This window comes from Microtus pennsylvanicus, chromosome 1 (assembly GCF_037038515.1).
Source record: "Microtus pennsylvanicus isolate mMicPen1 chromosome 1, mMicPen1.hap1, whole genome shotgun sequence".
Lineage (NCBI taxonomy): Eukaryota > Metazoa > Chordata > Mammalia > Rodentia > Cricetidae > Microtus > Microtus pennsylvanicus.
In genome coordinates, this window is record NC_134579.1 from 207,318,211 (window position 1) to 207,332,535 (window position 14,325).

The 14,325-nt window shown below is 45.0% G+C and overlaps 1 protein-coding gene across 3 annotated transcripts; it reads right to left on the minus strand.

Annotated features, from left to right (window-relative positions):
- Positions 1-1,150: 1,150 nt before the first annotated feature.
- Mtrf1l (mitochondrial translation release factor 1 like) lies at positions 1,151-12,864 on the minus strand. Of its 3 annotated transcripts, none has more exons than XM_075949985.1 (7): positions 11,966-12,864; positions 9,263-9,342; positions 7,865-7,931; positions 6,411-6,574; positions 4,843-4,960; positions 3,699-3,835; positions 1,151-3,103 (listed from the first exon to the last, which is right to left on the minus strand). In XM_075949985.1, exons 1-7 carry the CDS (start codon positions 12,201-12,203, stop codon positions 2,903-2,905), a joined length of 1,005 nt encoding a protein of 334 aa, XP_075806100.1. In that variant the 5' UTR covers positions 12,204-12,864; the 3' UTR covers positions 1,151-2,902. The 3 variants fall into 3 exon arrangements, with proteins under 3 accessions (XP_075806100.1, XP_075806091.1, XP_075806109.1); XM_075949976.1 differs by having other exon boundaries at positions 1,153-3,103; positions 7,748-7,931; positions 11,966-12,860; XM_075949994.1 differs by lacking the exon at positions 11,966-12,864 and having other exon boundaries at positions 1,154-3,103; positions 7,748-7,931; positions 9,258-9,339.
- Positions 12,865-14,325: the final 1,461 nt, after the last annotated feature.

Genomic DNA, 14,325 nt, shown 5'->3' on the forward strand with positions numbered 1-14,325 from the left:
CATTGGCTTGCCATTCTTAAATAATCTTAGCCTTGTTTTCACTTATAATGATTGTGCTTAGAAGTCTAAGTCAAATTTCCCTGTAATTAGTAGGATTTCAGAGCTAGTCAAGAGAGTGCATGGACTTTTGATTCCTCCAGGACTAGGGGGAGGTATTCTTGAGGAACTCAGGTGAAAAAGCAAAAAAAAGAACCCAGTTCCTTTAGGCAAGACTTCCGGAGTCCAAGGTCAGGCAGTGGTGGCGCACACCTTTACTGGAAGCACTCTGGAGACAGACAGGTGGATCTCTGTGAGTTCAGGCGAGCCTGTTCTACAAAGTGAGTTCCAGGACAGCCAAGGCTACAAAGAGAAACCCTGTCTTGAAAAAACAAAAATTTCCTGTTTCAAAAAATAAGCATGTTGTAGTATCATCATCACAGCTGTCTAACGAACATTTGCATCAATCATGCAAGGACTATGAATGACCCTGTCCTAAAAATACAATTAGTACTGCTGCTTTTTCAGAGAACCTGGGTTCAATTCCTAACACCCACTGGCTGTTCACAACTAACTGGAACTACAATCCCAGGGGATCAGATACCTTAATCTGGCATCCACGGGTACTGAAGATACATCGTGTACAGACACACATGCAGGAAAAATACCCATACATATGAAAGGCAGATTTAAGAAGTATTTTTAAAGGTAAAGTACCTTCCATGAGATTAGAAGGGAAGGATTCTGTTCACGTTACCTGGCTTCTGTATTAAATACTGTAGACATCTTGAAAACCCTTGCCTATCATTAATGGTTTTGTACTGCTCACTTTCCAGTAGAGAGAGACACTAAGTCCTCAGTATAAAGTAAGTGTACTGAAATATAATTGTATATATGTATATATATTTATACATAATTGATTTAAGAGAAGCACATTCTAATTGTTCCTAAAAACTTAAGACTATAGCTGATTCTAGAAAATCTGGGAAAGTGCCTCATAATTTCTTTATTATCTAGGCTAGAGGCTCCTAAATCCTAGTGGCAAGGAACAGTCAAACCTTCCCCATTTCAATAGGATTTTTTTGCAACAAGAGTACTAAGTCATAAGAAACGGAATTGAAAAGTTTCTGTACTCTGATAAACCTTTCCACCGAAACAATAATCCAAATCAGACCAAATCAAACCAATTTAGAAAAAGCCAAGATTTAATGAATAACCAACGCTCCTGGATGGCTCATCCAGAAAGAAAATGGGAAAAGACCAGTTTGTTCTTGGGGTGGGAGTGGTCTTGAACATCTCTGGGGTGGGGTCATCGTTTGGCTTGGTTTAGAATCTGGACTGAGGCAACTCTCAGGGGAGGAGGGTTGGGATGGAACTTCCACCCAAACATTCCAGACTCTTTGGGTATATGGATGCCAGGGGCTGGGTGACACTTCCACCCAAACAGGTATGGGTAAACTGGCCAAGTCTTAAGTGTTAATGTCCAAACAACTCACATAGTACCAAAATATCTAGTTTGATCTTCATAGATAAAAATCCAGTGCAATGTCTTGAAAATCAGGATCAGGGGTCTCTTAAGGGTAAACCCACTGGATTATGCACATAGTTAGATCTTAGTTTGAGGAAATTAGCTCCAACACATCTGGGGAAGAAGCAGAGAAATCTCAACTATTAGTTTTAAGTATTTGAGATTTAACATGAATTTTGATGTGTGATGACTGATATATGATTAAGTAGTGCCAGTTGATATGTGTGAGAGTGAAATGTCTTGTTTGCGATTTATTTCAGACACTAAATGTATGAAAACATTATTGAAAAGGGGCAGTGGCTCTGGGTGTTTGACAGTTAAGACTTTAGCCCCATTCAGAAAGGACTATTAAAACCTTAGTTCTGAAGCTGCCATACTTCATATCACACTGGCAACACCTGGGTTTTGAAGGAGACATTGAAACTACGGCAGCCTGTACCTTTCTTTGTGGTTAGTTTGTGAAGCTTGTCGGCAGCAGGTGGTGGAGAAACACTGTAAGCAGGGCAGGACATTTCATTTCTCCTCTTCCATGGTACAGTCTCTAGGGGTACTCTTGGAAAGAAACCATTTGTCTATTTCACAGATCTGGCTTGCTGTTACCAGTGTATTTGGTAACATTACTTTAGATCTTCTCAAGTTTTGGATGGCGCTGACATTGAAATCAGTGAAATGTCAGTTAATCTACGTCTCCCTTATGGGCAACATAGCATGTTTACTCAGCCAGGCTGAAGGCCTGAATAGAGAAAACCCAGCCTCCTCCAAACAAGAGAACATTCCCCAGCAAACTCCCTCTGAAGTGAAGTGAACCATCGCCTCTTCTTGGTCTCCTCCCAGCTGATTCATACTGTGGATCTTGGACACAGAGTGCTCTATGTGGGCATCCTTACAGCATCTCTGTGGATGCATCCTACATCCTCTCGGTTCTGTTTCTCTGGGGAACTGATACAGGAGCCCACCAAGGCTTATTATTCGGGAAATTTTGTTCACATTTTAACAAGAGGCTTTCTGCTTACCAGGCCCCATGAGCTTGAGGTACTCTGTTTGCAAGGCCCACGTTCCCAGCTGCAGGGCAGTCCAGAACTTTTGCACCACTGAGTGGGCTACACCATGCCCTGCAAGAGACCTGACTCTGGAACTCTAGGAACTTCATGTAGGCCATTCCTTCCCAGTCCCAGTGTACCTGACTTTTATTGCTTGTTAATTTCACTATCAGATTCTGCCTCTTTATATCATAAAAACATAGATATTTCTGCTTAGTATTGTGTCTAATTTTTTATAGAGAAGAGTCCGAGAAACTGTTAACTTACATTCCTCAAGAATACCGGTTAAGTACTTGCACACAAGGATTCACTCTAGGATTTTCCTAGTCTATATAAAAAAATAGCTTTATACAATAGCTTAGTCTTTTCTGGAAATCATTTCTACTAGAGATTCATAATCCGCATAGTCCTTCAGTGACTGTATCATGCTATCCAGAAGACAGTCTCCTTGCATGAAGCTCTCAAGGTCATGTAGTGATTTGTTTATTCTGTGGTCTGTGACCCTGTTCTGTGGAAAGTTGTAGGTTCTTATTTTCTCTGATCTTCCTTTTGTTCCAACCTAAAAAATAGGGAGAAAGAGAGAGAAAGATGAGATGAATGAGGATCCAGGAGGCCTACAGCAACGCAAGAACCAAGTCTATGTCCCTGATTAATGGCACAGAGAACAGAGGCGGACTGTACAGACACAGTGCCTGGGTCCTGCCTCTGCCTCTTCAATGCATGATGGCTTAAGTCTAAACTTTCATTTCCCATCAGCAAAATACTGATGACATAATGACGGAGTCTGGCAAATGGGTGATATTGAAACAGCAGAAGCAGCACATTTATGTGCACATTTTATGTGTATGTAATCTCTGGGAGTTCATTATCCCGGAGTGGTGATAAGGTGATGGGTGGTCATGCTAAAGAAGTCATGGAAGGACTGTGTGTATGGCATAAAATCAAATACAAAACACTAGGTTCCAGTATTCCTGCTTCCAAAAGCTCAAAGGACTAGAAGCTGAGTAGGGACGTGGTCCACTCTGACAAAGCTAAGACAAACACCTTTGACTATAGAAAACAGGTAAAGCTCTCCATGGGTACTGCCCTATAATACAAACAAGAACAGTACTAATGTAAAAACTACACTACCCGTTTCTGAAACCCATTCTTACCTGGATCTTTCTAGCATTATATCTTTTTGCAGTTTCCTCCTCTAGATGCAGGCTGTATAGCCTTGCACGTAACTTTTTCATAGCCAGCTCCCTGTTCTTCAGCTGAGATCTCTCTTGCTGGCATTCAGAAACAATACCTGAATAACAATATGAGTATTGGTTTTAGTACAAAAATCTTTATTATCAAGGATTATTCATCTTCTTTCTTACCCCTTTTCTTCTTTTCTGAGATAAATCAAGAGTTTAACAGGAGACTTTAAATATTTTTAATATATTTCTTCTTCACAGCCTCAGTTAGCTATCAAATTCTTAAAAGGCATATAAAAATGAACATATATCGTAGTACAAATCCTAGTATTAGAGTTAACAGAACTTTTTATCTATTTCTATTTATACATTCCACTTATCACCTCAATATTTAATGGTTTTCTGTAGTTAAAAGGATAAAATCCTACCTGCCCACCAGTCTTCTTAACTACTGGTTAGCAGGAACTATGACAATTTGTTCTAGTTAAGGGACGTCTGAAAAGTATAAACCTGGCATCCTTGCCCCTCACAAGCCACTCCAGTTCTCTAGTAGTACTTAAAAAGCATGGTTCTCTCAGCAGAATATAGTCCGTTTGCCCAGTTCTCTAGATTCAGATTGCCGTGGCCTTTACAGTCTCCACAGAAAGATGCCCCTGAAACTGTACCTAAGACTGTGTGTATGTACCATGTTTCTGTGTAGAAAGTTCAATGCTTCTATTGCCACCAGGGCTCTTGTTACTATCTTAGCCCTACTGCTAATAACTAGTGATTTAGAACACTTTCTGTTAAATAATTTAGGTAATTATCTCACTGAGGTTTTTTTGAAATAGTGAAATCTATTAAGCATATATTTGAAAACCCACCTGGCAGGTGGCAGGACTCTGTTCTCTTCATCGTCACTACCATGGAGAGCCCTGTGCTTAGCCTTCCCTCCCCCTCTCCTTGACTCTGTATCCTACACAGCATCAGCTACAGAACTTACAGAATCAAGTCATTAGTTAAGAGCCCTCAACGGTTTCTTTCCTTTTGGGAACTGAAGATCTGCTTCAGTGGAAAATCAGTCAGTCCCCAGAAACTGATCTTGATTCAGAGTTTCCCGTGAAAACCGGGTACCTACCTGTGGGAAGATGGACTATTCGAACAGCGCTGTCCGTGGTGTTCACGTGCTGCCCTCCAGCTCCACTGGCTCTCTTAGTATCAATTCTCAAATCTTTAGGATTAATCACCAGTTTGATCTATACACACAAAGAAAAGCTGCAATTTTAAGAAGCAATTGTATGTACTAACTGTCTTCAGGTGAGACCTACACACTGTTAAATACATGCCATACCTAAATCACATAAAATTTAAAAGTTTAAAAATAGACTAGAGTTAGGATATTATTTTAAATTTAAATGTTTTTTTTTTCTTTTTTAAATGGAGGGAACAAAAGCAACACTCCCTAATCCTCAAAAGTTGAGCTTTTTCCTCACAATGATGCAATTGGGGACAGTTAAAAATAGGAGATTCAAGGTTGAAGAGATGGCTCAGCGGTGAAGAGCCTGTGCTGCCCTTACAGAGGACCTGAGTTTAGTCAACACATCAGGTGGCTCCCAGCCTCCTTTAACTTCAGCTCCAGTTGATTCGTGCCCTCTTCTGGCCTCCACAGGCCACATATACATAGATCTACACGCACAAGCACAATTTTTTTTTAAAAAAAAGTAGAAAATGTAGAGTTTTACTGAATTCAAAAATTTTAGCAGATAAAACAAAAACTAATAGCACTTTGAGTTCATGAAACTGTTTTTAGGGAGAGAGGGGATACCATTTCTAAAATGTTACACCTGTAATTTGGAGGCAATGATCATGAAGGCAGGGTATGTATTCCATGAACACTGGAATCAAACAGGATGATGCACCATCCCAGGAGATAACATCAGAAGCACCATGGTTAAAACTATCTGTCCAGTGAGCAACTAGAGTCTGCTCTATGGCATGTCAATCATCCTGCAGTAAGATAACGCCCTTAAGAGTTGCTAGGAAAGCTAGACAGAACCTGGCCCTCACTCCCATATCCTGGAAGCTATCAGGGTTCCTGACACCAAACTCTGCTGCCCATTCTCAGCTCCTCTGTTCCTCACTCAGTCTTCTCACAGATATTAAACCAAGGAAGGAAAGCCTTTCAACCCTATCAGACATCTAAGTAGTACTTTTTCTTAAAAATAATAGGAAGAAATCTTCAACTCATTTATCTCTCATTTTTTAAGTGAATTAATTTGTCACTTTTTGCAGAAGACAAATTAACAAAGTAGGTTGTTATCTTACACACTGAGAACTTGCTTTGTGAAGTAAGACACACACTCGGGGCCCTTCTACTACAGCTGGGTCAGAGGTAGCAACTGTGCTGAGTGACTAGTCCTTTCCTGATGGCATCTGGAGAACCCACCCTGCAATGCGAAGGGAGGCAGGCAATCAGTTCACAGCATTACCTGACCCACAATGGAGGTGTACAATGCCCCTTTACTGCTGGAGAAAAACCCTGGTGTAAATCTGGACAACCTATACACATTTTCATTCTTACCCTCTGTTGTAAAATTACACTTCTTGAATCAAATTTTCAAGAGTAACTCAAGACATGAAAGAAGGACCAAATGACAGGAGACAGTGGCTGGGAGCGGCCCTGCATGAGCTCGGTTACTGCTTTACCTCAGTAGGCTGGGGCAGAATCGCCACGGTCATGGTGCTGGTGTGGATGCGGCCTTGCTTCTCTGTCCTCGGCACTCTCTGCACTCTGTGCACCCCTCCTTCAAACTTCATGTGTTTGTAGGCTTCTGGGCCTCCGATGCTGGCTGACGCATGCCTAAGGCCGCCTTGGAAACAGGGAGCACGGGGTCCTTCTTATCATTCTGCCATGCATTGTTTAAACTGACCACCACATGTGTTCTCATGAACTAGAGCTGAAAGAGCCACAAGCTAATGACAGAGTACAAGCACATTGAAAAACTTTAGCAAGTCTTTGATCTGGTGTTTCAAAATATAATCTTGAATTTTTAAAGCATTTATTTAATTTTATGTCTGAGTGTACAAGTAGGTATGTGTAACACATGTGAGCCAGATGCATGCGGAGTCAGAACGCAGCATCAGATCTATTAGAACTGATCTGTGGGTGGTTGTGAGCTACCGTGTGGGTGCCTAGAACTGAATTGAAGTCCTCTGCAGGAGCAGCAAGTGCTCTTCGCTACTGGGCCAGCTTCCCAGCATCTTAACGTATAACTGTTTCTGTTCAGTTGTTAAACTACAACACCGCTGAATTCACATCAGTAACAGCTAAAAGACCACCGTGTTGGTTTCTTTTTGAAACAGGTTCTCCTGTAGCCAAGGCTAGTCCTGAACAGTGTAACTCTCCCACCTCAGCCTCTTGCATGCTAAGATTACAGATGTGAGGCCAGAGTATCCTACAACCCATTTTCAAAGTGGTAAGTGATTATCATGGAATGGTTTTCCATCATACTTTACAGAAAGTTTCAAAACTCTATTTTTATATAAAATTATTAGGTAAATAATTTGGTCCTTACAAATAAGTTCTGATCATCATCTTGCCAACCCTTTCCCAGGGCACACTGTTGAAAAATCGATGCTTTACAAAAACAAATCCATCCACTTACAACTGTGCTATTTAAGATCATCTAGGAAGCAACTTCACTGAGAAATGACTACACACTGACCTGTAGGGAAGTCTGTGAGCTCTTTTCTTGATTGATGACTGATGTGCGAGGGGCACTGGATGAGGCAGAGAGCGGTGCTACCCGTGGGCGAATGGTCTTGGGTGTATAATAAAAGCAGGCTAAACAGCCAGAGGGAACAAGCCAGTAAGCAGTTTTCCTCCATGCCTGTGTTTCAGTTCCTGCCTCCACATTCCAGGAGTTCCTGCCCTGATGTCCCTTCATGGTACTGTAAACTGAAGGATGAAACAAAGCCTGTCCTCCCCAAGTTGCTTTTGGTCACGTTTATCACAGCCAGAGGAACCTAACTGAGAGACTGACCTAGTTCACTTGGGAAATATTCCAGCGTTTCAAAGTGCCATCTTTTAAACGCAGCATACTGCTGGTACATGTCAAACATCTCAGAGGTGAAAAGCATGGCCTCCTGACCACCCACACCTGCAGTCACCTCCAGGATCAAGTCACTCTCATCTGTTTCTTCTGGAGGAACCAAAAGTGAGATGATCTGTAAATACAAAGACAGCGCCTTCCTGTAACTAAGAAATCTTCATACTAATGCCCAAAGCTACGCAATTAGAGGATTTAGATATGTAACCTGAGTTTCTTTAAACAAATCATCTAATATTGCTCTTCCATACAGTTTGATCATCTTGCTAATGAAAAACGTATACTGCATAACTTCCATTAAAGCATTAATTTTCAGTTACATTTTAAATATTATGAAACGCATCTACTTTTGATGGGTTTGTTTTTATTTCTTCCTGGAATTCTCTCTTTTGTGTTTTGGATACTCCTGCCTCCACCTCGTCAGTGCTGGGAATACAGGTGTGCACCACCACACCAGATTTTATATGGTGCTGAGGACTGAACACAAGGCCTCATGATGCTGGAAAACACCCTAATAACTGTACTGCGCCCCACCCCCACTTGGGAAATCTTACATGCTTTCTATCAATTCCCTACTCAGGTAGTTTGGAATTAAATGCTGGGAGCATTTACACAAGTAGAATGTAAAAGAAATTCTCCTCTGTTAAAACACAAGCCTAATAAGGAAGGCAAGGAGAAAGGAGAGGTCCTCATCTTGCATTTGCCAGTTAAGCGTCCTTAACATGGGAGGGAAAACTATTGATCCTGGAAGTTTCAGAATTCTGGCACTCTGTCAATACTGAGATAAAAGCCACATTCTCATCCTAGGGACTCTTTCCTATCTACTGTCTACCCACAATGAAAAGAAAAAAAAAGCAAAAGCAGATTTGTCTTTTGAACATATCTTTTTGCCTTTGCCTTCCTAGTAAGAGCTGATATGTGAATTTATCAGTGAGAGCTGTACTCTGGTAGCATGGAAAATGTGGGAAATAGGAAGCATGTCTTTTTCTGCTTTAGAATCTCCTTTGACCCTGGCAATCCCTTCATGGAACGTGCATACTAGGAAACATTACATTGTAGGCCTCCAGTTTGTCACTTGTAAGCCAGCAAGACAGACACGAGCTAAAGAAGTCAAGACTTGGCGAGATGGAGATAGCTCAGGGGTTAAGAACAATGACTACTTTCCCAGAGAACCTGGGTTCAGTTCCAGAACCCACTTCATGCAACTTAACAATCTGTAACTCCATTTGCAAGGGATATGACACCTTCCTCTGGCCTCCAACCCGCACCAGACAGGTTTGCAGTATACAAACACACCTGCAGACTAATATTCATAGAAAGATACAGAAAAGACAGCAACAAAAGTTCTATCTAAATAGTAACAGGCTACTTCCCTGGACTCTAATCAGCCTGCGATGAAACGGAAGGAATAAGGGCAGAGATGTTTTACTCTTTGTGCACATACCATACCTGATGCCTCAGCTGAGTTATTTCTTTCTGACACAGAGCTATCTCACTCTCTGCAAGTTTCTTTAACTCTTCATTCTCATCTAGGAAGAACAACAGTTATGTTTTCTTAATTAGTGCTAAGTTCACCTCCACAGAAGTCATGATAATAGACTTTAAGAGAAAAAAAAAAAAACTAAGGGATGGAGAAATGGCTCAGCAATTAAGAGCACTTGCTACACTTGCAGAGGACCTAGGCTCAGTTCCCAGCCTTCACATGCTCACTCACAACCATCTCTAATTCTAGGTCCAGGGAACTGACACCCTTTTCTTATTTTCGTGGGCACCAGGCATGCATGTGGTACACATGTATACATACAGGCAAAATACTCATATGTATAAAGTTAAATTTTAAAAATGTTTACTGGTTTTATTTGATATGTATGAGTATTTGCCTGCATGGATGTATGTGCCACAAGTGTAAGCTGTGCCCACAGACTGGGGTGCTGGACCACCTATGGCTGCAGTCACAGACAGCCGTAAGCTGCTGCGCGGGTGCAGGGAACACAATCTGGGTCTTCTGCAAGGACAGTAAGTGCTCTCCACAGTCGTGCTTTCGCTCCAGCCCCAACAAATAGACTCCATTTGCCAAGTTAGGCTTTACAATACCAAAGAGATGCATTTAACTAGTTAGAATACCCAGGAGAAGCACAAAAGGTTTTAACAGCTAAGCCAAAATTGAAAGTTACAGTCCAAAGTTAGTCTTAGTGAACATTTCCTTGAGATAAAATAGGTATCTGACCGAAAGCATTGCTGGCATCTGTCCAGTGTTCACACAGGTATATATATTCCTTCCATCCCTGCTTTCATGATTATTTTGAGTTCTCACTTGTGACTTAGAGATCTACTTTCTCATTCCCGATGCTCTGTTCTATGGACATATGCAGCCTAGGAAAGGGGATTACAAACTGTTTGCTCTCTGAAACATCAAACATACACACAGTTTAAGAGTGTACACTGACCTATGAAGAATCTACATTGATGGGAGGTGGGACGGTACACATGCAGGGCCTTCCATAGGGCAACACTATAGCTCTAAGTTCTGGGGCTTCTCACTTTGGAAGGTTTTGTTTTCTTCCAATTCTTTAAGCAATTATTCGTTGTGAACTCCAGTTTCTTCGCCCCAAGTGTTGGGAAAGAAAACACCAACTAACTCTCGATAACTAGAAGTTATTTTTAGATTTCCTGATTATACAAATCAGACTTTTAATTAAAATTCTCTTTGGTAAAGCTGCCAAATTTAAAGGTGTTTTTCCGTATAAGCTGGAAAAGGTGAGATCATCCTAAGTCAGGTGCTGGCACGATCTCGTTTCATGTAAGTAACCTGTTTCTACAGATTCAGTAGTGAATTCTTTCCGAGTCCCAAAGGTTTTCTTCTCCTCTTGCTCTAAATGTGCTGTACTACGCAATTCGTCCCTGTTACGGTCTCTACAAATTTTCATCTTTTAGTATCTACCCTGACCCCTCTGCCTATTCGTGCTCAACAGCTTTCTCCTACGCCACAGTTCTCCTAGACCAACATGGAAATCTGTTCCGGTATCCTTATAGGATTATTTTTATTACCTAAATATGCATCCAATGGCAAAGCTCTATCCCCCCCCCAATGAAACTCAACTTGTATCCCTATCTTAAATTATTGAACTCATTCTGATGGAGGACGCTACCCCCTGTAATTCCGCCCAACTATGTGTATGATATAATCATCAAATCTTGTTTCTTAGTGCCTTGCACGTCACAATTCTGTGCCTACCTACCACCGTTTCTCCGTTGAATGGTAATTAGCTTCTTCCTGACTCATTTATTCTCCACACTAACTCTGCGGTCGACTTTTCCTGGATAACGCCACTTCTCTGCCTGAAAAAGTAAGACACTGCCATGCTCTGCAGAAACAACTCCAGGCCTTCGTCTCTCTGGTTCCACGTTTCTCTTCCGTTGCCATCTCCCACACCTATTCTTGTGTCCGCCATACTGCACTCTTCCATTGAGATCACACTTGCCGTCTGGCCACTTCTCTTATACCACCTAACCACCTCTTTCTGGTTTTGAGCACGTCTCGTTATACTGAAATTAAAAGTCCTTACTTTTTATTCCCATTTTCGTGTGTGTGTGTGTGTGTGTGTGTGTGTGTGTGGCTGGCTGGCTGGCTGGCTGGCTATGAGTACACGTTTGCGTAGGTGTGCACGACGTGAAAGTGGAGCCCCGAGGCTGTTATCAACATCAATCCCTCTTCCCACTTTATTCAACGAGACAATTCTCAGAATCAAGTCTAAAATTCCCAAGTGGGGTCTACTGGGCAGGGGCGTCTCTGGAGGCTTCAGTAAAGCAGACGCTTCGGCTTCCAATTTAGCCTCGAATGCAGCGGAATCTCGGGGGAAACGTGCTGAGAACTCGGATTTCCCGGTCTAGGATTCTAACTATACAGTGCATAGCACCTCACACTAACGGGTGGATACCATGAAGTCACCGGGCTGCAGACTACCTCGTCTTTCCTGAGCATCTGAGCTGCCAGGAAGGTAGGGAAGACAACCGAGAACCTGAGTAGCTTCTGAGTAGCCAGCAGAGCACCGAGTCAAGGGATCCCTGCCGAGCCTGCCGGAGGCTATCAGAACCCCAGTGACGAGGTCCGGAACGCGAGTGGCTTCAAAGGCGCTGCAGCGGGCGGCTTACCGTGCAGCAAGGACTCGGTGTCCCGCAACTCCCGCTCCTTCTCGCTGAGCAGCCGAGCCGCCGCCGCCAGCTGAGGCTCACCGGCGTCCAGAGCCCCGGCCTCCGAGCCCGCACGGCGCTCCAGGAAGGCCCGGAGAGGCCCTTCGCGGGCGAAGAGCTCCTCGGGCGGCGGCGCAGTGCGGCTGAAGGCGCGGAGGGCCCACAGGCGCCGGGCACCGCTCAGGAACCCGCTCCGCATCCCGGCCGACCAGTCCCCCGGGGCCGGAGCCAGAGCAACCCAAGATCTCGAGAGGACTCGGAGCCTGGGCTTCCAGGTCAGCTTTTTAAACTCTGCCGGAAACGTTGCGAGAACTTCCGGCAAAGTGTGGGAAAACCTCTAGGTTTCTAAAGGCCAAAAGGTAAGGGGGCGGTTTGCCCCGCCTCCAACCCGAGCGCTGACTCCTGGGCCCCGCCCAGAGGGAGGGGCTCCAAACCCCAGGCCCCGCCACCAAGGGGTTGGAAGCTCCAAGGCCTGGGTCCCGCCTCCCCGGGTTGCCGGTAGTAGCTGGGCTTCCTCGGCCCCGCCTCCTCGAAGTCTCGACCCGTCCTCCAAAGGGAGTGCTCCAATGCCTCGGCCCCACATCCAGAGAGGAGGCTCGACTTCCTTGGTCCGGCCTCCACGGGGGATGCAGCGAAGCAACGGCCCGGCCTCCACGGGGGATGCAGCGAAGCAACAGCCCGGCCTCCAGAAGGGGCGCTACAATGCCTCAGCTCCGCCTCCGAGGGGTGGGGGAAGATCGGCTTCCTCGGCCCCGCCTCCGAGGGTGATGCTACGGTGCAGCGGCCTGGCCTCTATCTCCAACGGGAGGGAGAGGAACGTAAAGGCCTCGACCCCTCCACCGGACAGAGCTCCGCCGCCTCGGCCCCGCCTGCATGGGGAGAGCTCCGCCGCCTGAGCGCAGTTTCCATGAGCAGAGACCCGCCGTCTGGGCTAGACCTGCAGGGGCAGAGCTTCGCTGCCTAAGCTGGATCTCCGGGAGGAGCGGGTAGCGCCAATGCCTCAGCCCCGCCACCGGGGAGGGCTCCGGAGCCTCAGCTCCGCCTCCAGGCGGAACTCAGACGCATAGGCCCCGCCTCCTGGGGGGAGGGCTCCAGAGCCCCAGTTCCGCCTACAGGGGGTATTCAGACGCCTAGGCCCCGCCTCCAAGGGGGGGGAGAGCTCCAGAGCCTCAGCTCCGCCTATGGGGGGGGAGTCAAACACCTAGGATCCGCCTTCGGGGAGGGCTTCAGAGCCTCAGCTCCGCCTACGGGGGGGGGAGATGTTCGGCCGCCTAGGCCCCGCCTTCTGGGAGGAGGGATCCAGAGCTTCAGCCCCGCCTATGGGCGGTATTCAGCCGCCTAGGCCCCGCCTCCAGTCGTGGCTCCGGCCTCGGCCCCGCCTCCATGCCAACTCGGAAGCCTTGACCCCGCCTCCGGGCTGCTCTTTGCTGCGCCCCAGGCCAGATCCAGGGGGACAAGCCTGAAGTGAACTGAGGCTGCGTCTTTGGCATTAGACAGTGAGGTTTTGCTTCCCTAGTCTGCGCGGGGACGTGAAGAACCTTGTGGATAGTCAAGTACCCTGCAGACGCAGAGGTACAGCCACGGAGGTCATCTGTCCCCAATCTCTAAGAGTGACTTTTAAAATGGTCATCAGTGTTTTCTCCCTTTCTTTTGCCTACTCTCAATTTCTGACAAATGAGTTAGATTAGTTCTCAAGACAGGTGTACCTACTACGACTTCCTAGTGACGCTACAGAACGTACCTGTTTTCCTGTCGTCCCCGATCACATCATTTACCAGCCTTCTCGCGGTTTCCTGTCTCACATTCCGGTCCATTCAGTCCAGCTCTCTATTGCTCTTTCCCTCTCTTGCTTTTGGTCCACTCTCCCCCTCCTGCAAATCCATGTTAAAACTAACAAATTGCAACTCAACAAAGCCTTCATAAACCTTCCTTCCTTCTGTTCTGGAGTTGCTCCTCACAGGGGGAGTACTCGCTTAGCTTGCTCAAGGCTCAGTCTCCAGCCCTGCAAAGAAAAAAATCAAAGGCCCGCTTCTAGTATCCATCCCATCCTAACTGCTAACTGAAGCATTTGCAACTTCAAAAGACTTAACCACAGCCCACCGGAGAAGTGGGTACCGGAAGTGGGTAAATACAGCCAAGCCAGTCTTGGGAAAGCAGGGAAGCAGGGATTGAAACTCAGTCTACAGGATTACTAGTTGTTGTTATTTTTATTTTTTAATGTTATATATATACATATATATAACATTAAAATATATATATATGGTTGTGGTTCATTGCTGAACGAGCTATCCTCATTGTAAAATAAAATGATAAAGAATGGG

What these genes read in the sequence shown, in the direction of transcription:
- Mtrf1l (XM_075949976.1), bottom strand. Translation starts at nt 12,203, where the DNA reads ATGCGGAGCGGGTTCCTGAGCGGTGCCCGGCGCCTGTGGGCCCTCCGC. An exon ending in TAACTCAGCTGAGGCATCAG is followed by an intron (nt 7,932 to 9,262) that starts GTATGGTATGTG and finishes TTGTATTTACAG; the next exon opens with ATCATCTCACTTTTGGTTCC. An exon ending in ATATTTCCCAAGTGAACTAG is followed by an intron (nt 6,575 to 7,747) that starts GTCAGTCTCTCA and finishes CCTGTTTCCAAG; the next exon opens with GCGGCCTTAGGCATGCGTCA.